This window comes from Lepus europaeus, chromosome 7 (genome assembly GCF_033115175.1).
Source record: "Lepus europaeus isolate LE1 chromosome 7, mLepTim1.pri, whole genome shotgun sequence".
Classification (NCBI taxonomy): domain Eukaryota; kingdom Metazoa; phylum Chordata; class Mammalia; order Lagomorpha; family Leporidae; genus Lepus; species Lepus europaeus.
This window is the reverse complement of record NC_084833.1, coordinates 8,647,899-8,674,665: the sequence shown is the minus strand read 5'-3', so window position 1 is coordinate 8,674,665 and position 26,767 is coordinate 8,647,899. Positions and strand designations below refer to the sequence as shown.

The 26,767-nt window shown below is 58.7% G+C and overlaps 4 protein-coding genes across 6 annotated transcripts; 1 reads left to right on the top strand and 3 right to left on the bottom strand.

The window, feature by feature from the left end:
• Positions 1–1,732: 1,732 nt before the first annotated feature.
• MTA2 (metastasis associated 1 family member 2) lies at positions 1,733–10,090 on the bottom strand. Of its 2 annotated transcripts, none has more exons than XM_062195999.1 (18): positions 9,866–10,090; positions 9,095–9,162; positions 8,665–8,758; positions 7,008–7,125; positions 6,817–6,880; positions 6,517–6,634; positions 5,769–5,871; positions 5,472–5,571; positions 5,115–5,303; positions 4,932–5,006; positions 4,780–4,838; positions 4,524–4,621; positions 4,266–4,405; positions 3,785–4,013; positions 3,530–3,619; positions 3,029–3,147; positions 2,787–2,935; positions 1,733–2,575 (listed from the first exon to the last, which is right to left on the bottom strand). In XM_062195999.1, exons 1-18 carry the CDS (start codon positions 9,891–9,893, stop codon positions 2,410–2,412), a joined length of 2,007 nt encoding a protein of 668 aa, XP_062051983.1. In that variant the 5' UTR covers positions 9,894–10,090; the 3' UTR covers positions 1,733–2,409. The 2 variants fall into 2 exon arrangements, with proteins under 2 accessions (XP_062051983.1, XP_062051982.1); XM_062195998.1 differs by lacking the exon at positions 9,866–10,090 and adding an exon at positions 9,321–9,527.
• A 591-nt stretch (positions 10,091–10,681) lies between these two features.
• Positions 10,682–19,687, bottom strand: EML3 (EMAP like 3). 2 transcript variants are annotated; one of them, XM_062195996.1, is made up of 22 exons: positions 19,400–19,687; positions 18,400–18,571; positions 18,062–18,322; positions 17,852–17,965; positions 16,775–16,842; positions 16,486–16,609; positions 16,095–16,265; positions 15,878–15,947; positions 15,681–15,791; positions 15,344–15,439; positions 14,848–15,003; positions 14,542–14,683; positions 13,960–14,111; positions 13,752–13,877; positions 13,543–13,674; positions 13,059–13,126; positions 12,462–12,550; positions 12,291–12,388; positions 12,080–12,167; positions 11,494–11,592; positions 11,139–11,269; positions 10,682–11,060 (listed from the first exon to the last, which is right to left on the bottom strand). In XM_062195996.1, exons 1-22 carry the CDS (start codon positions 19,419–19,421, stop codon positions 10,857–10,859), a joined length of 2,694 nt encoding a protein of 897 aa, XP_062051980.1. In that variant the 5' UTR covers positions 19,422–19,687; the 3' UTR covers positions 10,682–10,856. The 2 variants fall into 2 exon arrangements, with proteins under 2 accessions (XP_062051980.1, XP_062051981.1); XM_062195997.1 differs by having other exon boundaries at positions 18,062–18,319.
• A 147-nt stretch (positions 19,688–19,834) lies between these two features.
• Positions 19,835–22,087, top strand: ROM1 (retinal outer segment membrane protein 1). Its single transcript, XM_062197827.1, has 3 exons — positions 19,835–20,826; positions 21,228–21,474; positions 21,560–22,087. The coding sequence occupies exons 1-3, from the start codon at positions 20,237–20,239 to the stop codon at positions 21,776–21,778; spliced, it is 1,056 nt and encodes a 351-aa protein (XP_062053811.1). The 5' UTR covers positions 19,835–20,236; the 3' UTR covers positions 21,779–22,087.
• Positions 22,088–22,278: 191 nt separating this feature from the next.
• Positions 22,279–26,614, bottom strand: B3GAT3 (beta-1,3-glucuronyltransferase 3). The gene is made up of 5 exons (XM_062196000.1): positions 26,494–26,614; positions 25,360–25,534; positions 23,596–23,956; positions 23,112–23,402; positions 22,279–22,761 (listed from the first exon to the last, which is right to left on the bottom strand). Exons 1-5 carry the CDS (start codon positions 26,573–26,575, stop codon positions 22,663–22,665), a joined length of 1,008 nt encoding a protein of 335 aa, XP_062051984.1. The 5' UTR covers positions 26,576–26,614; the 3' UTR covers positions 22,279–22,662.
• Positions 26,615–26,767: the final 153 nt, after the last annotated feature.

Below are 26,767 nucleotides of genomic sequence, written 5' to 3'. Positions count from 1 at the left end.
GCACACTCCCCCGGAAACCGAGCTCCTTCCACTCCGGGTTCCGCTTCGAGTCCGGGGGTAAAAAGCCGCCCATCGACGACGTCGCTTATCGGCAGGCTGTGAGCCGATTGGCGAGCTCCGAGCTGCTCAGGCGTTGATTGGCCCAAAGGATCGTGAATATTCAAAACAGCAGCCACAAAGGTAGGCGGCGCTGGCGTCAGGCTGGCTCCCGGAGCGCCGGCCTTTCACTCCGTGGCCGGGTGGTCGCGGGCCGGCTGGGCTGCGCGCTTCTCCGCCGGGCAGCAGTAGAGGCTCTCGCAGCTGTCCCCTCAGTCCCGCCTTTACCTCCGCGGACTCCAGGGCTGTGCCTGGACTGCCAGCCCCTTCAGGGCTCCACCCCGGGTCTCCAAACGAAGGGCCCACGACTGCTTTCTAGCCCCGGTTGAGGGGCTCCGCCCGCACTGGACACTTTCCGGACTCCGCGAACCAACAGCCGGATCGCTGCGGTCCCGGCGAGCCGGGCTCCTCCTTGCGCCGTTAGTGGGCTGTGTGCAGGGTGCTCAGGAGGCGCCAGAGCCCACTGCGGAAGTGGGACAGAACCGACTAGGGCGGCAGCTGAGTGAAGACAGTGGAGGGCAAAAGACCCCTGAACAGAACAGGGGTCGGTCCGCTCAGCACCAGGAGGTGGAAGCTCAAGACAGCCAGGGAAGGAGGGAGCTGCGGACGCCCCAGGGACAGGGACCACGAGGAGGGGAGGACTGTCCGATGGGCTAAGCGTCGCCAACATCCCATATGGGCAGCTCCCTGCTAATGTGCCTGGGAAAGCAGCAGAGGATGGCCCAAGTCCTTGGACTCCTGCACCCACGTGGGAGACCTGGGAGAATCTTCAGGCTCCTAGCTTCAGCCTGGAACAGCCCCTGTCATTGCAGCCAACTAGGGAGTGAACCAGCAGAAGGAAGATCGCTCACTCTCCCTCTCTAAAACTGCCTTTCAAGTAAATAAAATAAATCTTTAAAAAAAAAAAAAAAAAAAGAGCTAAGCAGCTTTTGCTGTGCTTAACAGCCTGCAGCTCTGCATCTTGTAAAAAGTAGTGACCTGGAGCAAGTCCCAACTACTGAGGCTGTTCTGCATCTCTAAGGGAAGTGTCCAGGGAGCACATAGTAGGCACAACTTCTTGTTCTCTCTCTTAAGGTGTTGCTGCTGTTGGGCCCCAGGTGTCTGTCTTCCAAACCATAAAAGGGCAGGAAACTCCACGACAGTGGACCCTGACAGCCAAGCAGCTGGGGAGGTTGGACTTGAGGATCTGGAAACAGCAGCTGTGCAAATAGACCACACAGAAAGGGTAGGATCCTGCTAACCACCCCCAACAGCTTACCCTGGCTGGGGCAACTCCTAAGGATGAAGGGAGTAAGCGTTCAGAAATAGAGGGAGAAGCACTCTTGTGCCCCCTCCTATGGAGGCCACCAGCCACCCAGAAAGCCAGCTCTTCCCAACTGTTTTGAGTGGATCTGGGCCAAGATGGTGCTTGGGTTCCAGCCCACTGGGAGCTGGGGTGCAGTTTGGTCCCCACCAGAAGGGTAGCCAGAAGAGGCTACCTCAGTCCAGGCTGGGTATCTCAGATAGCTGTTCCCAGGGCAAACACCATCTGTATCTCATTAATTGTCCTTTGTCCTTTATTTTCCTTCTCAAAGATACCCACCAACACACACACACACCCCCACCCATGGCAGAGAACAGCTGAGCCAGGAGGAGCTGAAGAAAACAGCTTTTTATTTGTTACTATAAGAACCAATTACAGAATCCAAGGTTAAAAAAATGGACAAAAGATCTTTATTTCTGAGAATTGGCATACAAAAGGCGGAGGGGGGGAGGGGGGAAGGAAAGAGCAAGCATGGGCTGAGGTTGATGCCAGCTTTGGGGCTTCAAACTCCAATTAGGAAAGTCCGGACACCGGACAGGAAGAGAAACCCCCAATCAGGAAAAAAAAAAAAAAAAGGATAGACATGGCAGTGCACGCCCCCCTCCCACAACCAGGTATCACCACCTGATACATGTTTACTCTTCCCCTCCCCCATCCCTTTCACAAAGGGAGGCAAAATTTTTAAAAAATTAAAAAACCCTCCCCCCAAACCTGTCCAAGACAACTGTGGGTCCTATCCCCCAAAACAGGCTAGGATCCCACATGGGCCAAGTCCCTGCGTGGGCCCTCCATCATGGAGAAGCATGGAGAAGCACCGGAAGGGGACAAGTCATGAGGTGCTAACACCAGAGGGCGCTCAACCCCTCGGGGACACACACTCACTTGCTCCTTCCATCCCCTCCTCCCTCCCTCCCTCCCTCTTCACTCCTTTTGATTCTAAAGGAGGGAGGTTTGGGTGCCCTGGGCACCCCCCCTCTACCTCTCAGCCCACCTCCCTTTCCCACAGACACTCAGTCCTCCAGAACAATGGGCTCATTGGTGCTGGCAGGATGTGAGGGTGCAGGTAGAGAAACAGGAGGCCGAACTGCAATCAGCGTTGGCTTCACCTTCAGGGGCAAGTTGGGCCTGCGGGCAGCTCGCCGCATTTCCAAGTGAGTCAGAGCCTTCCTTAAAGCTCTGGCCAGAGAAAGAGAACAGAAAGGGTGTAAGACTGCCAGGTGAAAAGCCCACATTCCACACTGCAGTTCTGCCTCTTGGCCCATCCCTTTCTGGCATCCCCACCCTGCTCCCACCATCTTCGTTGAGGCAGTGCAGCTCAGATGGCTCTGGTTCCCATTTCCATCATCCTGGACTGTCCCCTCTCAGCTCCTCCCACAGTGGTACCTACCTGGTATCTTTTGTGGCCACAAACACCACAGGATTGGGGGCATCCGCGGGGTTTAGTTTCTGACGCTTGGCTGCTGGCTGTGAGCTTGAGCGAATCCCTGAAGCCAGAGGCCTTCCATTGGCAGAGAAGGGTACCCCTGCCCCCGCCATCTGAAGAAAGGGTGGGGTGGCACAGTGAGGCAGGGGACCCTCTCAGACAAAAACCCACCCACCTCAGCGTGGCCCAGCGGTCTGTCAACTCACAGTCTCATAGGCCCGCTTCACCATGATGCCCCCCAGTCCCCGGTTCTGGGTCAGCTGGTTTCTGTTGATCGGTGTCTTGGTGCCCCGAGGTGTTTTTGGTTTCAAAGGCGCCTGGGCCACTGCCAGAGGCAAAAAAAAAAAAAAGAGAAGGCATATAGAACTTTTGCACTTTCTCTCCTCTTTCTCACCTCCATTGCTTTTCTCTGAGACAGCAGTTTCTCGGGCAGCCCCAAAAGCACGGGTGGGGGAAGGGTCAAGCAGGTTATCACAGTGTTTCAGAAAAAAAATCACAAGCATGATCTTATCAAGCCAGGTAATACTGGACAGCTTATGAGAAACAACCCACAAAAGTAGTTAGACTAAATCTCCTGGGTCTCAGCGAGAACAGAAAAAGCACAGGGAGAGATTTTTAGTAGTAAAAGAACCTGGAGCCTGACACCTGCCCAACTGGTTCCCGATCCATACCACCCTAGATCTTCAGTCTGGCTCCCCATCCCATACCCAGATCTTTGACGATAGTTGCCAGGGGCAGCCGCACCAGAGGGTGAATCTTCAGGGGAGTCTTAGCGGCCTTAGGAAGTCGGATAGAGCCTGGAGAACAAAGATGACAGCTTCTGAAGGGGCTTCCCTATTCGGGCTTCTTCTGAGGCCAGCAGCCATATCTAATCTAAACATTTCTGTGGCCTACTTCCCCCACTGGCATTAACATCCCGAGAAACCCTGAACGCACCCCAGCCCCACCACTCCTGCCCTTACACTCTGCCTTGATGGCATTGGCATTGATAGGGGCATAGGGCCGACGCGCAGCCCTCCTTGGCTGTAACAGGTCCCTGCACATGCGCCTGGCAAGACGGGTCAGCTTCGTGGTCTGCAGCAGGAAAGTTTGCCTGTTCTTAGCCAGCAGCTTGGCCCGGTTGGCGCTGGTTGTATAGGGGGAGAGACTTTGGGCTTCAGGTCTGGACAAATGACCCCTTGAGTGTGGCTCCTGGAGAAAATAGGAAAAAGGGAGAAGACAGATCAGCCCTGAGACTCTTTTCTTCCTTCCATTTCCTGCAGAGGAAATGTTTTCTTGCCTGATCTCAGTAATTCATTCACACTCAACCCACCTGGCTCCCCAACACTGTCAATCACCCCCTGCCAATCAAACCATCATCATATGAACAGCTGCATAATATGGTCTAAAGTTCCCATCAGTATGTGTATTGCTGACCCTTGCCTGTACCCCATCAATCCTTACTGTGGTGCCCCGAGCAGCCCCCTCAAGCTGGGTTGGGGTCTTCAGTCCCCCATACTTCTTCCAGTAGATCCAACAGGACGCACAGAGCCGGCACTGCATGTTGGGTGGGCCCCAGGCATACCACTGGGCAGACTGTGTGGCTGTAAGGACCCAGCGAGGAGGTCAGGGACAAAACAGGCTACCCAAGTCCCTCAGGTTCTTGGGCCACGGCAGGCCTCCCAGCCACCCTCCAGCACCCTGTCTCTCCCTGGAACTCACTGTGGCAGCTCTCACAAGTCAAGCCCTTCTGGAATCCAGCCCCATTCATACCAGGTTTTGAACCCACAGAAATAATCTGGTTAGGGTTTGGCTTAGTGCTAAGAAGGAAAACAGCAGAAAAGGAAATAGTTAAGGAAAAGAATCCATTTCTGCCCTGCCTCCTTAATTTGACCCTGCCTTCTGCCCACCCCCAATCACCAAGGAAACACAGTTGGGGAAAGAGAAGGAAACGTGCTCCCCTGCTCACCACACTTACTAGGTGGGGATGTACACCTGTTTCAATTTGCTGTCCGCTTCAGCAGCTTTCAGTCTTTTCTGCGGAAAGGGAAAAAAGAGAAGAATGAGTGCAGCTCAACAGGGAGGACACACGGGTGGCTTCCAGCCCAGCCTCCCAACCCCAGACAATACCTGCTGAATATACCGGTCTGTGGTTTTCCACATGTAATAAAATTGGACTATGCTGGCAAGTGACTTCCAGGGTAGCTAAGGAGAGCGAGAGAAGAAAGATGAGCTGACATGTGGCTCCAGGGCCTGGTACCCTCATTCATTCCCTTATCTCTCCCACCTCTTTGCCTATACCCATCTACTTACAAAATCCTGGCGAATATCATTGAAATCCTTCCCATACTTCTCAAGGGCCTCCTCAAATAGCATGGCCTCAGAAGCAGACCATTCTTCCATCTCATCCCGACACAGCACTGGGCCCCCCTGGGGTACCAGGGTAGACATGGCCTTAGCTAGGTCATAGCCATTCCTCTGCAATGTGTCCATGGCGTGAAACTACAGGGAAGGTGGAAAACAAGGCTCAGGACCTGAAGCCTGGATACCAGTTCGTGCTGCTCTGTAAGCACTCCCACTCCCTCTGAGACACCCTCCTCCTCTGTGCCCAGGCTCTGCACATCCCCACAAATCCCCCGCCTGCCCAACTACCCACCAACTGCTGCTCACCAGGGTGATGTCTCGGGAGGCGGCAGCTGCACTCATGTGCAAGCTTGGCTGCCGAATGGAGCTGCTGCAATCCAGGGCTCTTGCAAAGGTCCCCACAGCTCTAAGGGAGAGATGGAGAAGTTAAAACAAAAGAAAAAGAAAGGTCGAATGGGCTGAGGAAATAAGCCAGAAGAAGGAAATCACCCATGCCAAAGATAAAAAAGAGAAATAAAGAACAAGAATTTCTAAGAATGGGTAGGACTCAAAGCCACACACACACTTCCTCCAGCCCATCTGCCCCATCCACCCACCCCTCACCGGGCCACCACGAGAAACTGATCAATCTGCCGGTCTGTGAGAGGGTTGTCCGGGTCCCAGACCTTCATTTCCATCTTCTGTTGGTTCCGATTATCAGATTCCCCTAGGGAAGACAGCAATGGCAGTATGATCAGGACAACAAAAAGGAAAATAATTGATGTCTTAAAATTCATAATGGCACTTCCCTTCCTCTTCTCCTGCTTGGATTCTATCAGCCACCCTAACTCTCGGATTTCTTGTCCCAACCGTGCCCATCCTTGCCTTTTAAGTTCCTAAGATCCCATTCTGTCAGGACCCCTACAGAGAGCCTTGCAGACTATACTGTATACTCGGCACACCTTTTTGTTTTAAGATTCTATTTATTTTCTTAGAAGGCAGAGTGACAGAGAGAGCAAGAGATATTATCTTCCATCTGCTGGTTCACTCGAGTCCCAAATGGTTGCAACAGAGAGGTAGGAGCCAGGCAGGAGCCAGGCAGGAGCCAGGAGCCAGGAACTCCATCCTGGTCTCCCACATCAGTGGCAGGGGCCCAGGTGCTTGGGTCATCTTCCTCTGCCTTCCCAGGTACATTAGCAGGAAGCTGGACTGGAAGAAGAGCAGCCAGGACTCAAACCTGTACTCTGATAACAGGATGCCAGGTTTGCAAGTGCCAGCCCCTCTAAGGTACCCCATCTGCAGACACTATGGCAACCAAGAACCCGCTGGAGTTAAATAACCCAGTAGTCATGCAGTCTCTCTTGTTACTTACCCTCTGCCAGACGATCTGGGATCTCAGCTTGGTATTTGCAACCAACTCTGATTTCTCCCTGATCAGCTAGGAGTGTCTTCTGCACAGGGTCAAACACCAGTGAGTAAAAAAAGCAGTCCTGGAGATGTGGAGACAGAAGGTAAGCAGGGCACCAATCCAGACAGGCAGGGGCAGTGGAGTACCCTCAGTTCCCAGGACAGGCAGTCTGGCACCCCCATACCTCATCACTGTCCTATTTCCCTTTTGTCTTGTGGGGGCATTACCCTTTCCCTCCCTCTTCTCCCAACACCTCTTTCTCACCTCCTTTTCCAGGTACTGGCTCAAGATATCTGTTTCATTCAAGAGGGTTACACTGCACTTCCCCCTAGAGGACAGGGCCGAAAACCTTAGGTGAGTCCCTCCTTCCTGTCCACAGCGTTTCCAGCACACCACCCTCCTCTCCATCTCCTAAGAGGTGCACACAGGCCACACTGGGCCCCATCATCCTGTACCGTATGTGGGTAGCTGGCAACGACTCAAACTGCCGTGAAAGGAAAAGCTCCCGGTGCTTCAGCTGATGTCGCTGCTGCTCTGATACCCCAGGCTGCTTAGATTCCTCCTCAAACTCCCCTGCAAGGTTAAGGAGGAAGAAACCAAGTCAAACACAAATCCAGAAAGTCACTACCGAGGGAACTCTTACCCAGGGAAAATATTTCCTGGCTCAGCTGTTTTTCTCGCATTCTCCCTGCATCTACCTTCTGTTCTCTTATCCTACCAGCATTTCTCTATGCCCTGTTCACAGATGCTCCCAACTCTCATCACTAATGCCTTAAGGAAGGGCTGCTGAGTACCAAGAATGCTGCAAGAAAGCATCCCAAACCCAGCTGCCACCGCTCAGATGTCACTCAGAAAGCAGACACTGCCCACACCAGGCCCATCACACTGTCTCTTTCTTGCTAAACCAGCCTATGATCCAGGAACCCAATAAGATGAAAAAAAAAATGTCACACAGGTTGTGTTTACCAGTTCCTCTTTTCAGATTTCAGGAGACTCTGCTCTCAAACATCACATGCAACCCTAACTATCCCTCACTTTCTACTTGGCTAATAATAGTTTGTGGGGCTTTCAAGGACAACACCTCTCAAGCCAGTGCCAACAACTCCCTCAAGGAGCTGCAGCCTGCCTTGAAACCTTGGTGAAAAGGGTTAACCTGGCCGGGCGCCAGTCAAAGTGGGAGGGGGCAGGAGAGCCTCAGGCTCAGGCTCATTGGTGCATTGTTCCCGACCTCAGGGAGGGGGGGGATGGGGAGGGGTGCAATATGCTCCACCCCTTGCCTGTGTGCTCCGGAAACCCAGTGCAAAGGCAAAGGGGACCACACCCCCCACACCCTTTCTGATTGGACAAGGCCAAGGTCAGCCCCTGCCAGAGGAGGCTGGAAACCCCAAAGGGCCAGGGAACTTGGTAAGCCCAGCTCTCCTCATTAACCCCTTCAAGCCCAGTGCAGCCTTTAAAAAGGAAAATAACTTAGACAAGAGGAAGAGGAAAGAAAACCAAAGCAGGAAAGGAAAAAGAAGCCAAGGAAAAAATGAAGGCAATACATTTTCCAAAAGAAAATGAGAGCTTTTAAAAGGAAGGAAGATAAGGCAAAAGGAAAAAGGAAAGAAATAAAATGGAGTGGAGGGGACATGGAAGAGGTGAGAAACAAGAAAAAGTGCAAGAAAACTTTCCTGCCATATCCAAACTTCCATTCTCTCCCTTCAACGTGTTCGCACCACCTCGTGATTACAAAGTAAGCCTGCTTCCCTGTAGCACAGGCTTCTCGGTACAATCTCTTCCTCCTCACCTTGACCCTCAGACACCACTCATTGTTTCAGTGTACTCAAAACTCTGCCCCCTCCAAGTGTCCTGCTTCTCTTCCTTATCTCCTGTGTAAACACTATCATTCCTGTCTGTCTGTCTGTCTCTCTCACACACACACACCATACTCTGGCTTTCCTTATCATGGTCTCTCCACCCTGCTTCCAACCCCAACGTGTAAAAACAGGCCTCCCTCCACAAACCAGGCACTTCCCACCCCCAAAACTCACACCCCTGCTTTGGGCATGCTACCAGGGGAAACACCTGCAGGGACATGCCCAGATGGCAGGAGGAGGGGATGAAGACACTCACTGGCATTACTATCAGCCAGGCTGTTGAGGCTACTAGAAATGTCCCTTCGCCGGAAAAGACAGACAACCTTTGCCTCCACATTTCCATTTGCAGTCTAAGGGAGGGGAAAAAAACGTAGCAGTGAAAATTGGTTATCTGAAAGTGGAAATGCACAGAGCCTAACAACATGGAATAAATTTCTAAGGGACCTAAGTAAAAGAGCTCAAGAAATTATAAGGACTTAATTCAAGGACTTCCAAACCCCTTTCCTTTGCACCCGACAGACAGATCAGGAAGACTCCCACTAAGCTCTCAATAGCCGGTCCTGTATGCACCCAATGAATGAATGAATATGAATGAGCACTCAGGTTAGTGGCCTCTCTTCCACCCGAACTTAGAGACCTCAAAGGAGCCCACTTGGGGGATGGGGAGGGGGGTCTATTCCACTCACCTTGTTCAGCTCCTCAATCCGTCTAACCAGGTAAGGATTGCTGGAGGAGTTCTCAAAATAGACGTAATCTGTAGGAGGGGGTGGGGAAGAACGGGAAGATGGGACAGCCAGTCAGGGTAGGAGGAGAGAAAACCGGCCCGCGTCGACCAAAAGCGGGTAAGGGTCCAGGCAGAGGAGGCTCGGATGTGGACAGGGGCAGACTAAGAGGAAATAAAGATGCCTCCACCTTGCCGCATCGGATTCTAAAATCACATCCTTCGCTCACAAGTGAGCCTTCAGGAAAAGACAGGCAGCAGGGGGTTCCCTGCAGTTTCCCCCAACTCAGCGATGGAGTTGCACTCCAGCCCCGGCGAAGTGAACAATTGTTTCGCTCCAGCACCCGGCCCCCGCCTTGGTGGAGCGAGGCGCACAATAACGCCCAGGGAGAAGAAACCTCCGGCTGCTCCCCGCAGGTAGCACAGCCGTCGCCGCGGCCCCCAGCCCCCGGGGCCCCGTCCCTATCCTGTCAGCTCCTTCGGAACCAGTTTCTCAAGCCCACTCCCCGCCCCAGGGGCCCGCGGCGCCGCACTCCGAGTGCCGTCGGGGCTGCCCGCAGCCTCTCCCGACCCCCGGAGCCCGGCCGCGTCGCGGTCCCCGCACCCTCGCTCCCCGGGCTCCCGGTTCCGGTTCCGGTCCGAGCTCCGGTCCACGCCGCCCCAGACGCGGCTCCCGGCGCCGCCGAGTGCCCGGCCCCTCCTGCCCCGGGCCCGCGCCCCTGCGCCCGGTACTCACCCCCCACCCGGTACATGTTGGCCGCCATGGCCGTTCCCGCCGCCGCCTCCGGCCGCACAAAGGGGTCCGGGAAGCTCGCGGGGGCAGGGCTCGGCTCGAGGCGAAGCCCCGAGGGCCGGGCCGGCGCTTTGCGAGAGTCTTCCTGGGGTCCGCGCAGCCGGCGCCTCCGCTGCCTCAGCCGTCGCGGTTCATCCCGGCCCGCGCTGTCGCCGCCGCTGCTGCCGCCTCAAGCCCGGGACGCCGAGGCCGGCGCCGGTCCGCTCGGCTTCTTCCGGAACGAACTCGGCTCCTGCCGGACCGGAGCCAGGCTCCGGCTAGCCGCCCCCCACCCCCACCCCCGACCTCGACCAGTCCCACCAGACGTTGAGCTCCGCGGGCCCAGGGGAGGCTAGCCCTGCCCGCCTCGGGATTCGCCTTCTTCCGGAACACCTTCGGCTGATCGGAGAACAAGGCCCGGCGCTCGGCTCAGGTCGGAGAGCAAGACCCCACAGATCGGCTACTTCCGGAATGAGCTCGAGTGGCTTCGGCCAACCGCGGCCCGACCCTCGGTTATTTCCGTTGCAGCTCGGGACCGCCCCCCCCTCCGAGGGCGGGGGAGGAGGCGGGCTTAACCCTTCCCTCGCTGGAGTCTGCGGCTCCGCCTGACGTCCCGCAAGGCGCGCGCGCCCTCGCGCTTCGCCGGGCGGTCTGCAAACAGCTTTGCCTACCATTTGCATGAACGGCCTTACGGGCGCTTTCCACACTCCTTTTTGCCTCCATCCCACCCCTCAGGGTCCCTAGGGCACCCAGCTGCGCCCCACAAAAGCACAGGGAGGCGACTCTGGTTTTGGTTTATTGCCCCTCAGCAGGCAGCGGGAGTCAGGGCCCAGGCTGGGGCGGCCCGGCTCGGCCAGCGGGTCCCAACAGTGTGTGCAGGGGCGATCGCCCCCCGGGGAGATGCGCACTTGGGAATGTCTCGAAGTCGAGGAAAAGGGGTCCGGTCCGGCAGCGATCAGACGTCCAGAGAGGAGGCGGGGGACAGGGACGGGGTCCGGGAGGGCGTGGCGGCCGCCGGCCCCGCGCCCCCAGCGCCCAGCACGCGCCACTGGAAGATGCTGGCGTCCTTGCCGCCTAGTGAGACGAGGTACGAGTCGTCGTGCGTGAACCGGACGCTGGTCACGTGGCTGCCGTGGCCCCCGTACACGCGGCTCGGCGCCTGGCGGGGAGGGGAGGGTGAGCGGCGGCGGCGCCGTCCGGGCCCGCCCGCCCCCGCCCGCGCCCCCGGCGGCCTCACCTTGGCGCGCGCGCACGGGTACTGGAAGAGGTGCACTTTGCAGAAGTCGTCGGCCACAGCCACCACGCGCTCGTCGTGGGAGCGGCACAGCGAGTTGATGTCGGTCCCGTCGGAGCCGTCCGGCCACACGCCTAGCACAGCGACGGCCTCAGCCCGGCCCCCTGCCCGCCACCATCCGCGGCCCAGCGTAGCCCCATCTCGGGCACTCGCTGCCACCAACAACCGGCCGCCTTCCAGGGCGACGGGGAAGGGGTGGGGGGCCCTTGGGCTGGGTCCGCAGGTTCTCCAAACACCCGCCAGGCATGCCCACAGCGGGCTCCACCTCCTCCCGCTCCGGCCCCACACCCCTGCTCACCGTACACGTGGAAGCCCAGCACGCAAGTGTAGGTGGCCCATTCCCTGTCTCGGCTCTCATAGCGATTCCGCAGCAGCTTGCAGCCTCCAGCCACGTCCCCTGGGGAGACAGCCGGCCCAGCTCAGCCCACCCTGCCCGCAGCTGGGAAGATGCCAGAGAAGGCCAGGATGGTCAGACTGGCTTGAGGTGAGGCTCTGGCATGCGAGCTGGTCCCTGTGCTCACTTCCGCCCCGCCCAGGGCAGAAGCCCACCCCGGGTGCTCCCCGAGTTCTCCGAAGAAAAGTTCCCCTGAGAGCTTAGCAGCGCCTCCTGTCTAGATAACTCCTCCACACCTGCCTTGAGAGTCAGTTCCGAAACAATCTTTTCCGGGTGCATTTTCAACTCTTTGTGGGAACAAGTCATGGGGTGAAACTGTGGTGGTTTTTTTACAAATCAGAAAATTTTCCCAAGTGTGTAATTCTGACGCCACTTCAACCACCTCCACTGCATCTCTAACAGCCCCTCTGCCTGGAGCTCCCCAAGTATTCCCCATTCTTCTCAACCAGAAGCCCCTCTCGCTTCCTCGGCCCCCACCCCTTTCACTCACAATAAAGAATCTCATAGTCTCCGGAATTGGACATGATGAAGTTCCCATCCTTGGACCAGTCAAGGTGGGTGATAAAGCTGGAGTGACCCTGGGAGCAACGGTCAAGAGTTTGCAAATGCAGCCACAACTTCCCATGCCCCTTCGTGCATCAGGCTCCTGTGGGTTTACCTGCCCTGCAACCTCGCTCCACCCTCCACCCCAGGGTCCTCACCACACAGCGGCCAAAGCGGCTAGACTTGGCACCATCACTGGAAACACTATAGATGTAGATCATGTTGTCATGGGAACCCACGGCCAGGTACAACCCATCTGCGAAGAGAGTTGCTCAGAGAGAGGGAAGGGCCAGGGATGGGTCTGAGTCCAGGGTGGGGGCGGCTCCCACCTGGGCTGTACCGGACCACCGAGAGTTGCTCGTTGCCATCAGTGACGTCAGAAACAATCTCTCTGGTCTCTGTGTCCAAAACCAACCACCTGAAAGGAAAGGGGGGAGGCCAGAATGTGAGAGGCACCGCCCCCCCCCCCAAGCCACCCTGGGCAGAAAGGCTATGATGTAGAAGGGAGGTTATCACATGCTTAGGCTGGGAGTGGGAAGGGACTGGGGCGGATAACAGCTGAGGGGCTCTGATGCTGTCTGGAAAAGAAATCAGAAATTACAGAGCGGGGGCCCACTGCACCAGCCTTGTGAGATCAAGGCTGCCACTTCCCTGTGGTGTTTCTCTCCCCTAGGCCCCTCCCTTCCCTGCTGCTTCTGCCACCTCGGCCACTCTCAGGCTTGGAGAAGAGAGTGGTTGTGGGAAGGGGTGAAGACAGTTACCACTGAGAGCAAGGCAGGAGGGAGGCCTGGGCCACAGCGAGAAGCACCAAGGAGATGAGAGGCACAACCCGGCTCCTGAGCAGCGATGGTCACTCTGAGCCACTTACCAGCGGCCCTACCCAGACCTCTGAACTCTCCCTCCCAGGCGTCCCAGCCACCTCTCACCTGCCCGTGTTCAGTCCTACGGCCACAACTGCCCCACTCGGGTGGAAGTCAGCACAGAGTCCAGTCTCCTAGGAGGGGGAGAAGGCAAATTCAGGAAGATGCCTGTCCAGTCTGGGAACCAGGACGGATGCCTTGTCGTCTTGACCCTGGCCACATCAAAGCCTCCTCTTCCTAAGCAGAGTTTGGGACAAGAGAGGGACAAAAGACCTGGGATGGAGGCAGGGTGTCACCAGGCTCTAAACAGGGGGTGGCACTCAAAATATTTAACCACCGGAACTGCGGCTCCCAGCTGTGCTGGAGATTAACCATTTCGCTTGCTGTTCCAAGAGGCCTCATGGGTGGGGGTGTCCAGGCAGCGGCTTTTACCAATGAGTACAGAAGAGTATATTTCAGCAGACAGTTCAGAGATGCCAATGCAGGAGAAAGAGGATGTCAGGGAAGGAATGGAGGCGTGGCCAAGGGTATGTGGCACAAAAGGCTTTACCTTGAGGTCGATGCTCCAGGCCAGCGCATGGCCCTCCCCGTCCCACAGGCAGAGCTGCCGGTCATGGCCACAGGTGAGGAAGCGGTTCTGGGAGGGATGTGTGCAGAGCCCCCAGAGCTCATCGGTGTGGCCCTGCAGCACAGCAGGGGCTGTCACCACTGCCCTGCCCCAGTAACCTCCCCCCCCCTCACCAAGCCCTCTACCCCAACCTGTATGACAGGGGAGAAGCCCTGGGTCAGATCTCCCCTCAGCAATGCATTCTTCGTGGTTCCCACGAGCAGCTCAGAGCCCAGACCTTCAGCAATGGCCCGCACGGCCCCAAAGTGTTCTGGGATCTGCAGAGTGGTGGCAGAATGTCAAGAACCCACTAACTATTCCTCCTGCCTCTCCCTCCCCTGACCCCAGAGCAGCCTTCACCTCGGCCTCCTGGAGGGCCACCAACCCGGGCCCCCACTGCACCAGCCGGCGGTCCCGTCCACCACCACTCAGCACCGTCCCATCTCGCAGCAGACACAGGGCAAAGATGGAGCCTTCGTGAGCATGAGCCTGGGCCACGATCCCGTAGGTCTCTGTTGGCAAAGCCCCGGGGGGAACAGGGATAGCCTGGGCCACCACGGTACAGCAGTAACTTCCAGCTAGCAAGTGCCTACTGAACGCTAGCTACCTCTGATTCTCATGACTGCCAAAGCAGCTGTCATTCTCCTGAACTTACAGAGAGGAAAACCACCGAGGCTCCGAGAACTGGAGGGACTTCCTAAAGGCCAGACAGCTAGTGACACAGCTAGAGTTTTTGCCAGATACCTGGCAGCCCCAAAGCCCCAGCCCTTCCTCCTGTTAGCTGCCTCTCACCCTTTTAGACCTGCTCCCTGCCCTCCTACACACACACACACACACACGCGGAACAAGCAACTTTCAGGGTAAGAAAGGTGAGAAGCCGTCTCCCCGGCCCAGACCCTTCTAAGGTACTGGCCTTCCCAGATGCCATCCCCAACCACGTACCTTTGGCCCCTCCCCTGCCTGGGGTCTTGGAATCTGAGAGGCTCCGCCCCCAGGTGAGAATGTTCCCTTCTGAGTCCCCAGTGAGAATGTCTCCATCCGGGAGGAACACAAAGCAAGAGATAAACTTGGGTTTCTTGTATTTCTAGCCGGGAGAGGACACAGGGAGCAGAGGTCAAAGGAAGGACAAAGCCACAGGCAGTTGGGGGCAGAGGAGCAATAGGGTCTGCAGTACTCAGAAATGCCAGAGATGGCACTTCCATCTCCTCCCCGTCCCTGCCCCCCCACCTTCCACTCCCTACGCCTCACCCCAAAGACACCCTGTTTCCGGGCGAGGGTCCCGTTCGCAGGAACCCCTGCTGCACCACTCCAGTTCCAGAAGTGGACATGAGATTTCCCACTGGTTACAATGCAGCTGCTGTCACGAGGGCTGAAGCCAACCGCCAGGACTGAGTCATTTGTGCTCTGAAGGGGAAGAGACCAGATTCAGCCACCCCAAGCCCTGAGCACCCTTGTTCTCCTCGACTGTCTTAACATGCCTCCTGGCAGCTGGCCTGCGGCAGTCCGGCAACCCTGCCTGGACCCTGGTCCGCTCTCTACTCCCCACCACTCTAGTCCCTAACGCATCCCTTACAAGGTCAGAACAGCCATGGGCCCTGGTTCACAAGGCTCAGGGGCCAGGTTTGCCCTTGGCAGGTGACCCAGCCAGAAAGGAAGTTAGCGGGTCCCTCTGAGCTCCCTGCCTCACCAGTGCCACCCCCCGCCCCGAGCCTCAGAGCCTGTCCAGACCCCCTGGCCCCTGCACCTTGATCTCAGCCAGTTTCAGTCCTCGGCTGCAGTCCCACACCGACAGCATGTGCTCGTTGGAATCATCCACGACACAAAGAAAAGCACCCTGATCCTGAGGACGGGAGGAAACACACTGAAGGGGCTGGGTGAGCCCTCAGAGGCCTGGGACCCGTGGCCACTGGGCAGCTCGCCTTCACAGGCTGAGAGGGCAGGAGAAGTTGGCACGTGTCCCTCTCTCAGGAGAGCCAGCTGGGCAGGGTTCTGGAGGGCCAGAACTTCCAGGACCTCCAAGTGATATGCAACTGTGGGGTGCCCCGGGGCAAAAAGAGGGCTAAGCCTTGGGGCCAGCTCACCGCAGCGGAAAAGGCCAGGGCCCCCACACCCCTCTCGAAGGCCCCCAGTCCAATCTCCTGCAGCTTCAGCAGCGTCTCTGAGTCCCAGACGTGAACCACGGGCTGCAGGGGCTGGTGGAGGAGACAGGGTCAGGGGTGCGAAAGAAGGCTGGGAGAGCATTCCGTGCTGCCTGCCTGGTGTTGGACGTCGGCCTTACCTTCCCATCCTTATCCACTCCAGCTGTCTGTCCCGAGGCTACACGAATGCCATCAGGGTGAACGGCAAGGCTGAGTGAGAGAGGAGACACTCTAGGGAAAGGGGGTCTCTCAAGGCCCACCCAAGACATGATGCACGGCAACTCTTCACTGCTCCTTGGCACCCTCCCAGACCCTCTTGCTGCCAAGCCCACCAGTCTCCCACCCCAGGCCCCTCACCATCGAACGCAGTCCGTGTGTCCCCGGTAATGTCTCTGGCCACCACCTCCAGGACCCCCTGGGCCTCCCCCGGGCCGGTACAGCACCACCACACAGGCGATAAAGTAGACCACCTCCCCGGAGCGCAGCACAAACAGGTTAGAGCGCGAGTCCCGACCCCTATACCCATACCTGGGGCAGGGACCATGGTCAAGGAAAGGGTCAGATGATGGGCAGGAAGAGGAAGAAGGGAGAGGATCAGAGCTTCTGGCTGGCATAACATCAGCAATAGGAGGGGAGGGGAGGATTCAGTGGGCTCCTTGAGAGACTCAAGAGAAGACCTCAAAGAGGGGAGGGAGGGGGTCCCAAGGTGGGAAAGGTGGTTCCCATGGGACTGGAGGGGGCAGGATACACCCAGTCAAGGCTAAGGGTCTCCGGGGGTGGGCCGCTGGGCAGCTCCTCAAGGCTGCGGATGCCAGACGGGATGTACATGGTAATGGGCCGGCCACGAAGGAACATCTTCACTGAGATGCCTTCTACAGAAAAAAAGGGGAGTGTCAACCAGCACCCTGCGGCCCTCCCTTCCAGGAGAGCCAGAGCAAAACTCCACCCACCACACCTCACGGGTGCCCCAAAACAGCTCTTGGGACTGCACCCCAAACCCTAACTACCACCAGCTTAGTTCTTCCCTCTGTACATACCCAAATTGTAATTGCTCCTCCGGGATCCAGGACCCCCGGGGCTGGACAAGGGGTCTTTCCCACCACGGCTGTTGGGACGAGAGAAGAGTGTGGGGCCTGGGGCAGGGACTAAGACCCCCACGGGGGAGGGGCGGGACACAAGAAAGGAGGGGCCTCCAGAAACCACAGGCCCCTCTGCAGGCTTTCGTGTGCATCTTGCGTGTCAGGGTCCTGGCATAGGAGGGGACTCTAGTTCATTTAGGAGATGAGAAGACGGAGGTTGAAGGGCTAAGCACCCAGCACAAGGACTCGAAGCCTGTTAAGAGGCAGTGCAGGTGCCAGGCCCTCTCCTCCAGCCCACCAGGCCTCTGGCTATTGGTCTTTTCATTTTCCCATTTGTAAAAAAGGACCAAAGTGAATCCAGAATGTATACCAGCCCTGCCTTTCTGGGAGGTAAGCAAGAGAGCCCTCCATTTCAAGGGTAAAGTGACAGGCAACTCCAGAGATCACGGGCGATAATCATCAATCATAATGATCAGAGATCATTTGGTGATAATGTCTCTTTAGAGACTGAGGAAGGATGGGCTTGGGATGGACATTCAGGCGTCCTGGAGCCTGCACACACTACCTCTGGCCACCAGCACGTCTCCTGGTCCTCTAAAAGTAAGCAGATCAGTGCTCGGCAGATTTAGGGGGAAGGAGGATGGAAGCTCTGTGGGCAGCCATACGTGAACATCAGGGGAGCTTCTTGGAGTCTTGTTGTAATATGGTGGAAAGGGCAAGGGAACTGGTACCAGGAACAGTTGGGTTCAAATCCTGACTTTAGCTGTGTGACCACAGGCAAATGACTTATCCTCTCTGAGCCTGCTTCCTCAGTTGTGCAATGGACAGCATGACTGACCTACCCACCAGGGATGCTGGGGGCATTGAATGAGGTGGAAGAGGCCCAGGGTTTAGCGCAGTGCGTGGGACAGAGCAGGCACTCCAGGAGTGCTTGCTCCTTTCTTCCCCCTACTCCGCCCAGGGAAGGGAGGTTGAGGGATGTGCAGAGTCAACAGCCTGAGCCTGCCGGGAAGAACTGAGGGTAGCCCCGCCCACCTCTCCGTGCTCCCTGACCGCAGTAACAGGTTAGCCGAGGAAGCCGCCTTCCTGGACAGTTTCTGCCGAGGCCGCTCGGAGGGGGAGGAAGACGAGGAAGAGTTTCTCCGGGGCCTGGCAAAAGCATAGTGAGCCGGTCAGGGGCTTTCCCTCTGGACTTTGCTCCCGGAACCTGCCCCCCTTTCCCAGACACCATTACAGGACACCTACGTGTCAGCGCGTGGTGGGGGCTGCACAGGCCTGAGGATCCCGGGGGGGCCAGGGGAGCCAGCACCACTGCTGCTGCTGCCCCCTCCCTCAGACTGGGTCCAACTAGGCTCCTCGCTGCCTCCCTGAGGGACTGGGGGCCCGTTGCTCAGGCCAGGGGGTCCAGGGGACGGCTCCATCTCCACCTCCATGTCCGTCTGGGTGCCCCGGCTCACCAAGGACGGGCTGCATGTGGGCGGCAGTCCTGGGGGCGCTGCAGGGCTGCTGGGGAGACAGTGAATCACCACCCAGAAGGCTCAGAGGCCCCAGGAAGGAGGACAGGTGGGTGCAGAGGTGCATACCTGGCCCTTGCAGGAGCTGGTGCACCAGAGCCCTGCAGGGAGCTGGGGGCCCCCTGCAGCCGCAGCAGGCGAAGGGCTTCTGCCAGCGCTGCCTTTACCAACTCCATCTCCTCCTCCTGCACCCGAAGCCTCCGGCTCAAGGACTGCAGGCCCTCCTGAGCAGGGCCCTCACCTGGGCAAGGGGCGAGAAGCACTCAGAATGTTCCACCACCCGGAGAAAGGGTGGAGGGCCCCTGTCCTCCTAGGACTTTACATTTATCCAATAGCACTGCCCTCTCGAAGCAGCCTGGGGCTTGGAGCCTGGTCCAGAGGGGGAGGAGACGGCCGGTAGAGGATCAAGGGCCTCCTCCTGGCAGGGCGGGCAGGAGCCTGGCAAAGCTCCCTTCCTGCTGCCGTCTCAGCCTCCGCAAAGACAGGGAGTACCATGGAGTACCAGGGGAAAATATGGAGTACTGCCGAGGAACGTGGGAGCCGCGGAGAGAGAGAGGCGCGGTCCTGCACGGGGACCGCAGCCCCCCCACCCTCCGTCCCTGCGCCAGCAAGCGCAGGTCTCCAGAAAGCAGAGTAACTGAGCCGGGGTCGCAGGGAGAGGGGAGGGGGCACCACAGCAGAGTCAGACGGAAGACCCCGAGTACAGGAAGAGACCCAGAGTGGCAGGCGAGGGTGTCGTGGTGAGCAGGGTGGGAGTGAAGGTCCCAGGGTTAACGGTGGGGCTCCGAAGTAAAAAGACCCAAAACACCAGAAGAGGCCCAGCGTTCACACAGTGGGCAGGGGAAGACCCAGGGCCCCGGTAACACGGCGGGCACAAGGACGCTGGGCAGGTTTGAAATGACAGGAGGAGGACCCAAGCAACCAGGCAGAGCGCCCTGGGCAACCGTGTAGGATGCTCAGAGCCCCTGGGACGCAGGAGCACGCGGGGACGCCACCAGACAGCCGTCGGGCGCCCGACGGGCCGGGCGCTCCGGGAAGGGGCACGCCGCCCGCCCCGCCCCGTACTCACCGGGCCCCGCGGCCCCGTCCATCCGGCCCCCGGGTTGCTCCGAGCGGCGGCGGCGGAGGCGTCTAAGCCGCGGGGGCCATGGCCGGGGAGAGGGGAAGGGGAAGCACCCCGGGACGCGCGCGCTGGGGTGCCGTGCCACCCCCCGGGGGCGCTGTCGGGTGCGGGGAAAGGGCCTGGAGGGGGCGCTGTGGGGCCGGGGCCGCGGTCTCCAGGGCACGTCCCGGCCTCGGACTCTCCCGGGGCCGCTCTGGGCTCCCGGGGGTGGGGTGGCGGGGCCGTCCCGGGCCCCAGCGCCGCAGCACAAACAGGCGCCGGACGCGGAGCCGCCAGGAAGCGCGGGAGGGGGGGCGGGTCCGGGGGGGGGCCGGGCCGCCTGGTAACCCCTCCCTGTCCGGACCTCGCCGCGCGGCCCGGGGGCGGGGCCAGAGGCTGACCCCCTCGCCCCTTCCTGGCCTCGGTTCTCCAAGCCCTTCCCGGTCCCCGCCCCCAGATTCCCAAGGAATCGTGGAGGCAGCGCGTGCCCTGAGGTCTCCGCCCCCCAGCCCCTGGCGCCTTAGGGTTGAGCCGACCAAACACCCCACTTCCGCGAGGGGGCAGGGGCGGGGTCACGAAACGGGCCCTCGGCCCGGGGGCGGGGCTTTTCCGAAGGGGGCAAGGCCAAGGCATCCCGAATTGGACCTGGCGGCAGCTTATTAAGGCTGGGGGAGAGAGGATGCCCAGGGTATTGGGGTCAGGGTGGCATTAGCCCGGCTCAAGCCGAGCTAGGCTGACTCAGCGACCTGCTCCGGCCATCCCCCATCCCCGACAGCTCTGCGCTCTCTGGGGCAGACATGGGAGATGGCGCCGGTGCTGCCCCTGGTGCTGCCCCTCCAGCCCCGCATCCGTCTGGCGCAGGGGCTCTGGCTCTTTTCCTGGCTGCTGGCGCTGGCCGGTGGCCTCACCCTCCTCTGTAGCGGGTACCTCCTGATCCAGCTGTGGCACCTTGGCACCTTCCTGGCTCCCTCCTGCCCATTCTCTGCCCTGCCCCAGACTGCCCTGGCGGCGGGCGCGGTGGCTCTGGGCACAGGACTGGGGGGTGCAGGAGCCAGCCGGGCAAGTCTGGATGCAGCTCGATACCCACCCTGGCGGGGGGTCCTGGGCCCGCTGCTGGTGGCTGGCACTGCTGTGGGCGGGGGGCTCCTAGTCTTCGCCCTGGGACTAGCCCTGGGTTTGCCTGGGAGTCTGGATGAGGGGCTGGAGGAGGGCCTGGGGACCGCCTTGGCTCACTACAAGGATACAGAGGTGCCTGGGCACTGTCATGCCAAACGGCTGGTGGATGAGCTGCAGCTAAGGCACCAGTGCTGTGGGCGCCATGGGTACAAGGATTGGTTTGGGGTCCAGTGGGTCAGCAGCCGTTACCTGGACCCCAGTGACCAGGACGTGGTTGAGTGAGTGATTTGTTTCTTTTTCCTCCTCTTTCTCCTCCCCAGAGAGGGCTCCCTCCCCCTGCCCCGAAGCCCTACCTCACCCTGGCAGGCAATAAATAGAGCATGGTGATTGAGAGAATGGGTTATAGCCCTGCTGTTTTATCAGCTGTGGATCCCAGGGCATGTTGCCAAACCACTCTGGGCCCATTTCCTAGTCTGTAAAATGAGATAATAGCATCTATCTTATAGATAGTTAGCTATCATATAAACTTGTGAAGATAAACTGAGCTATGCATGCCTGGTGCCTAGTAAAGAGTAAATGTTTTTATTACTGGTTTTCTCTCCCCAACCCCTCCAGCCCTCTGCTCCCTCGTCCCCCTCTGTCTCCAGCTGTCCTAACGGCCCTGCCCTGCCCTTTGCAGCCGGATCCAGAGCAACGTGGAAGGCCTCTACCTGATTGACGGCGTCCCTTTCTCCTGCTGCAACCCCCACTCACCTCGGCCTTGCCTGCAAAGCCGGCTCTCAGACCCCTATGCCCACCCCCTCTTCGATCCTCGACAACCCAACCTAAACCTCTGGGCCCAAGGGTGCCACGGGGTGCTGTTGGGGCACCTGCAGGGTTTGGCAAGCACACTAGGCAGTATGCTGGCTGTCACCTTCCTGCTCCAGGTGAGTCAGCAAAGTGTCTGGGGCCTCCTATCTGGGACCCAGTGTGGCCTCCAACCTTGATTCTTTCTCCTCGCTTTGCCCACAGGTTTTGGTGCTCCTGGGCCTGCGGTACCTGCAGACAGCGCTGGAGGGGCTTGGAGGGGTCATCGATGGGGAAGGAGAGACGCAGGGCTATCTCTTTCCTGGTGGGCTGAAAGACATGCTGAAAACAGCCTGGCTTCAGGGAGGGGTCGCCCCCAGGCCAGCACCCCAGGAGGCCCCACCAGAAGAGGCATTGCCCAAGGAGGGTCCACCTGAGGCCTAGTGACCTGGAGCTTGGGTGTGGGATTGGGGGGGGAAGGGATGCAGGAAGGACTGACAAGTCTGGAAACCTCAGACCCCCCACCAAGGCTCCAGGTGTATGTGGGGGGTGGGGTGGGGGTGTCTTTGGGATTAAAAGGGTTAAGGAGTCATTGACCTGGACTGAGATGAAAAGGGAAACCAGGTGTCCTAGGGCCCACTGGACCTTATGGCCAGAACCACAGGGAACAGAAAACAGGCTGATGGGAAAGCGACAAGTGTCACGGGAAGACTGGAGGCTGCTTCTGGTGTACAGACTCAATAAAGTTCTAGATGGAAGCTGCTGCTCTTTCTCGTCAAGGGAGGGTTCCCCCCCAACCCCCGGGAACTGATTTCTGCCTCACGGAGAAGCCAGGACTCCAGAGCTTGGACCCCGGCTGGGCCCGTGCAGGAAAAGGTGCCCACATCTGGGAGGATCAGAAAGCAAGAACTGGATGTGCAAAGGAAAGGACAACAGGCGGCCCCTCCAAGTTGAGATTCTTTATTCTGGAGGTAGGAGGAGGGTCTGCATGCTCAGGTGGGGAGGGTCCAGCCCAGCTCCTCCGGCCCCCAGTGCACGCCCAACCCCAATAAGTTACCCAGTCCCTCTGCTGCCCTCCCCTCCCGAGTCCGGCTGTCCCTCTGCTCACCCCAGACAAGGCTGACCTGGCTCAACACAAGGGCTGCTTGTCCCCAGCCTGTGGGCAGTGCCACATGGCAGGCTGGGGGAGGGGAGAAGCAGCTAGGCCACACCCTGGGGCCAGAGGCTCTGAGAGGCCAGGACTTAGAAAGCCACATTCTGGGCTGGCCTGGAGCCTAGTCCCACAGGTCTGTGCCTGAAATGAGGTGGTAGCAGGGGTGGGGCAGCCATCACACCTCAATGGCGGGGTCTGAGGCGCGGCCCTGCCGCTGCAGCTGCTCCTCCTGCTTCATCTTGGGCTTCTCTGTGCGTGTGTGCCACACCAGCACCTGTGCCAGGAAGGTTCGGTTAGGGCTGGGCCCACAGAGCCGGGCCTCTGGGGCCCACAAGGTGGAGTGGATTCCCTGACCCCCTCTATGGACGGCAAAATGTGAAGGGCAGGGGGCGGGCAGGCTCTAGTGCCTCTAAAATGGAACCCTGTCCCCGCACCCTCTGTCGGCCACAAAGCATCCAGGACCCTGAGAGACACAGCGTCAGGGGAATACCCTCCCTCCCTGGCTCCCCACTGCCCCTTTGGGAGATTAAGCAAGGTGACTCGGAGATCGGGGTGAGGGGACCTCCTAGTCCAAACCCCCATCCCCAGGGGCCATCCCAGATGTGCCCGCTTCCATCCCCTTACCCGAGTGCAGTTGGCAGCCCGGGGCTCCAGGTCCTTGGGATCCACGAGGTGGCTCAGGAGACTACTCTCCAGGTGGCCCCGGGGAGCAGTAGCATCAAATTGGGCATTGGGCTTCGCCAACAGCAAGGGCAGGGCGACAGCAAATCCTGCCATATCCATGGGGAAGGGCCTGTTGGGCTCCCACGCTGTGTGGAAGCCCACAACCCGGCCATCCTGTACCTGAGGGCCCTCGAATCGCAGGCCGCCCACCAGCCCCACAGGCCACACTGAGACACCACGGGTCCAGCGCATCTAACGGAGGTCAGGAGAGAAAACAGAGGGGGCGGCCCATGGGGAAGGAGGCAGCAGGAAGAGCCACTTGGGCTCACTCTGCCCCATGCTCCCCACTCCTCACCCAGCAGCCTGCAGCAACACTGGGAACCATGGTAACGGACAAAGCTGGTCCCCAGCTGGCCTTTTTCCCCATCCCCATCCCAGCACTCACCTCCTCAAAGAGCTCGCGGCTGTAGGTGTTGTCATCGTCAGCAAAGTACACGACTCCGTGGGTCCCTGGTGGTGGTGGGTCCTTCTCTCCCCCTACAGCACCCCCTTTGCCCCGGAGCCAGTCCAGGGCCTTATTCCGCTGCTCTACACCACGAGGCCGAACCCAGCCTGGCTCGCCCTCCCGAAGCCGCTGGGCCTTGGGGGTGAGGACCGCCAGGTGTGTGAAGAGGAGGCCGGAGGCAGCCAGCAGTCCTGAGACCAGTGGGGTGGGGCCCTCGGCGTCCTCCACCAGCAGCCAGTGCAGCCGGGGCACGAGGCTCAGGGTCTGGGACAGCCGCACCAGCTCTGCCTTCTGCACCAGCCTGCAGGAGGAGAGATGCAGCAGGAGGGAAAGGCGCAAACACCACGTGCTCACTGCAGCCAGGACTCACAGCTGCTTCCGGGCGTCTCCCATGGCCTCTCCCCCCAGCAGTGCCCAAACTCCCTTTCTTGTCAGTCACCTTCATGCTGATGCTCACCTGCCCTGTTTCTCCAGACCATGTCTATCACCCACCTCCTGGGTTTGAACCCCCACTGTGTAACTTATTAGGTCAGCAACCTTGGGAAAATGGCTCATTCTCCCTGGCCTCAGTTTCCTCATGTGTAAAATGGGACTAAAAGCAACTTTAAGGATGACATTTTAAAGATCAAATAATGGCTGGCGCCGTGGCTTAACAGGCTAATCCTCCGCCTTGCGGCGCCGGCACACCGGGTTCCAGTCCCGGTTGGGGCACCGGGTTCTATCCCGGTTGCCCCTCTTCCAGGCCAGCTCTCTGCTGTGGCCCGGGAAGGCAGTGGAGGATGGCCCAAGTTCTTGGGCCCTGCACCCGCATGGGAGACCAGGAGAAGCACCTGGCTCCTGGCTTCGGATCAGCGAGATGCGCCGGCCACAGCGGCCATTGGAGGGTGAACCAACGGCAAAAAGGAAGACCTTTCTCTCTGTCTCTCTCTCACTATCCACTCTGTCTGTCAAAAAAAAAAAAAAAAGATCAAATAAGACAGTGACTTTCACAAGTAAACCAGGTTCTTTTGCCTTGTGTGCTGGGTTTCCAGAAAGGAATTTATTTTAGCCAAGCCCCTTGGCTCATTCCACACCAGGCGAAGATTTGAGTTTAGGCACTGGGAAATAGGAGGCGTATCGTTGTCTCCAGTTCTGCCTGCCAGCCCCAGGTTGGCGGTGTGCACCTGGGAAGGGAGCTTTGTGCAGAGCTGTCTGTGTCTGGATGGCTCTGCCACCTGGGTCCAGGGAGGTGTGTGTGTTAACAGGCCTGTTAGGTGACAGGTACAATACCACATTCCCCTGTCGGTTCTGTCAGTTTGATTTAAAATGTATTCAAAACAAATGTAAAGCACTTAACTCCAAGCCTGATATGGAAACAACAGCTGGTTGTAACCATTTCTAGACCCTGGTATGACTGCCCACTTCCTTATTCAGGAGTTTTTAAAACTTTCTCACCACAGGATTTCTACGGAGAGAGTTAACTCATTGGCAAGCCCAAAATTTCTTTGAAACATTATTCCATCCTAAAATTTAGCAGGACCTTTGTACCCTACCTCAAAGTCTAGCCATATCTATGTACTAGAAGAATGAGCATTTTCCCGTAAGCCTTGGGGTGAAGACGTGGGTTACTTAGTCTGTCATTCGGCATGCTCTACTTTGAGGAACATCCCCCAACCCTGTGCCTCCCCGAATTCGCAGCCCTTCTGGGTGCTCCAGACCCCATACCTGGCGTAGGTGGGGGTAACAACATAGATAGTAGGCAGGGCCTCGGGTTCGGGGGGCTGGGCGGGGACAGGGGGTGGGCGCCGGAGATCTGCTTGCAGCTGGGAGATCCTCAGATCCTTCTGCCGAAGCTGCTCGGCGGCGGCCCGCAGGGGAGGGAGGCAGTCACATGGCTGGCCTGGTCCCAGGAAGCACCAGTCGGGAAAGGGGGTGGGATCAGAGAATCAGAACATTCAGCATCCCAGAGGACCAGACCCTCACCAGAGATCTCCTTACTACCCCTCAGGGGCCTTCTCTACACCTCTGTTGCCGTGGAAGGCACCGCCTCAACTGGCAGCCTCTCTCCACCTTTCATAAATTCTAAGTTTCATTTGCACACTGAGCAGACAATCTACCTCTGTTCTTTCTGCCTGCTGGTCCTAATTTTGTCTTCTGGATGCCCTTAATAGGGCAGCCTTTCAAATACCTGAGGCTCGTGCGGTGGCACTGTCACTAAACCCTGCATAAGAGGCAGGGTTCAACCTGTCTCCTTGTCTGTGACCAAAGACTCATTAAATTCATCGATGCCATCATTGGATAAATATTTATTGAATGCTCCTCTGGGGAGGCACTGCCTTTGGGGCAAAACAGACACGGTCTCACCCCTTACGGTGCTTTCACGTTAGTAAGGGAGGCAGACAGTAAGCAAAGCAACAAATTAACAAAATCACTACGGCCATGAAGGGAATACATAGGGTAGAGAATAAAAGGGAATCGGGAAGAGAAGACCGTAGCTAGGGTGGTCAGGGAAGGCCTCTCCGAGGAGGTGACATTCGAGCTAGGATAAGAGGCAACCAGGGAAGACCCGGGACACAAGCACGGACAGAGGGACCCGGGGAAGCTTGCGCGAGCCATCAGCCTGGGGTTTTGGAGGAGCTGTCAGGAAGGCAGGCCGGCCGGAGCAGAGCAGGGGAGAGGGGAGCAAGTGGGGCTCGAGAGGCGAACGGCGACGGGATCATGCAGGCCTTGCAGGCTCGGCCGAGGTGCGGCGGGGAGCCGCGGTGCGTCCCAGGCAGGGCCAGTGCGCCCGCGGCCGCAGAGGGCCGTCCGTGGGGCCGAGCGGGATGGGTGGACGCACCCCCGCCCCGCCCCGCTCACCGAGCTGCACCAGCGCGTAGAGCAGGCCGGCGATCGACACCAGGAAGTAGGCGAGAAACACGTTCTTCAGCTTCAGCTTCATGGCCGCGCCGCCGCGGGCGCCGGAGCACGGGGGTCCCCGCCCCCGCCGCCGGCCCGCAGGCCCCGCCCCTGCAGCGACCCCGCCCTCCCCGCGCTTCGCCACTGGGCCCGGGAGCGGGGGGCTTGGCCTCGCCGCCCGGGCTCACCACTTCCAGTCATCTGTGCGGCGCCCCCCGCCACCCGAGTCAATTTC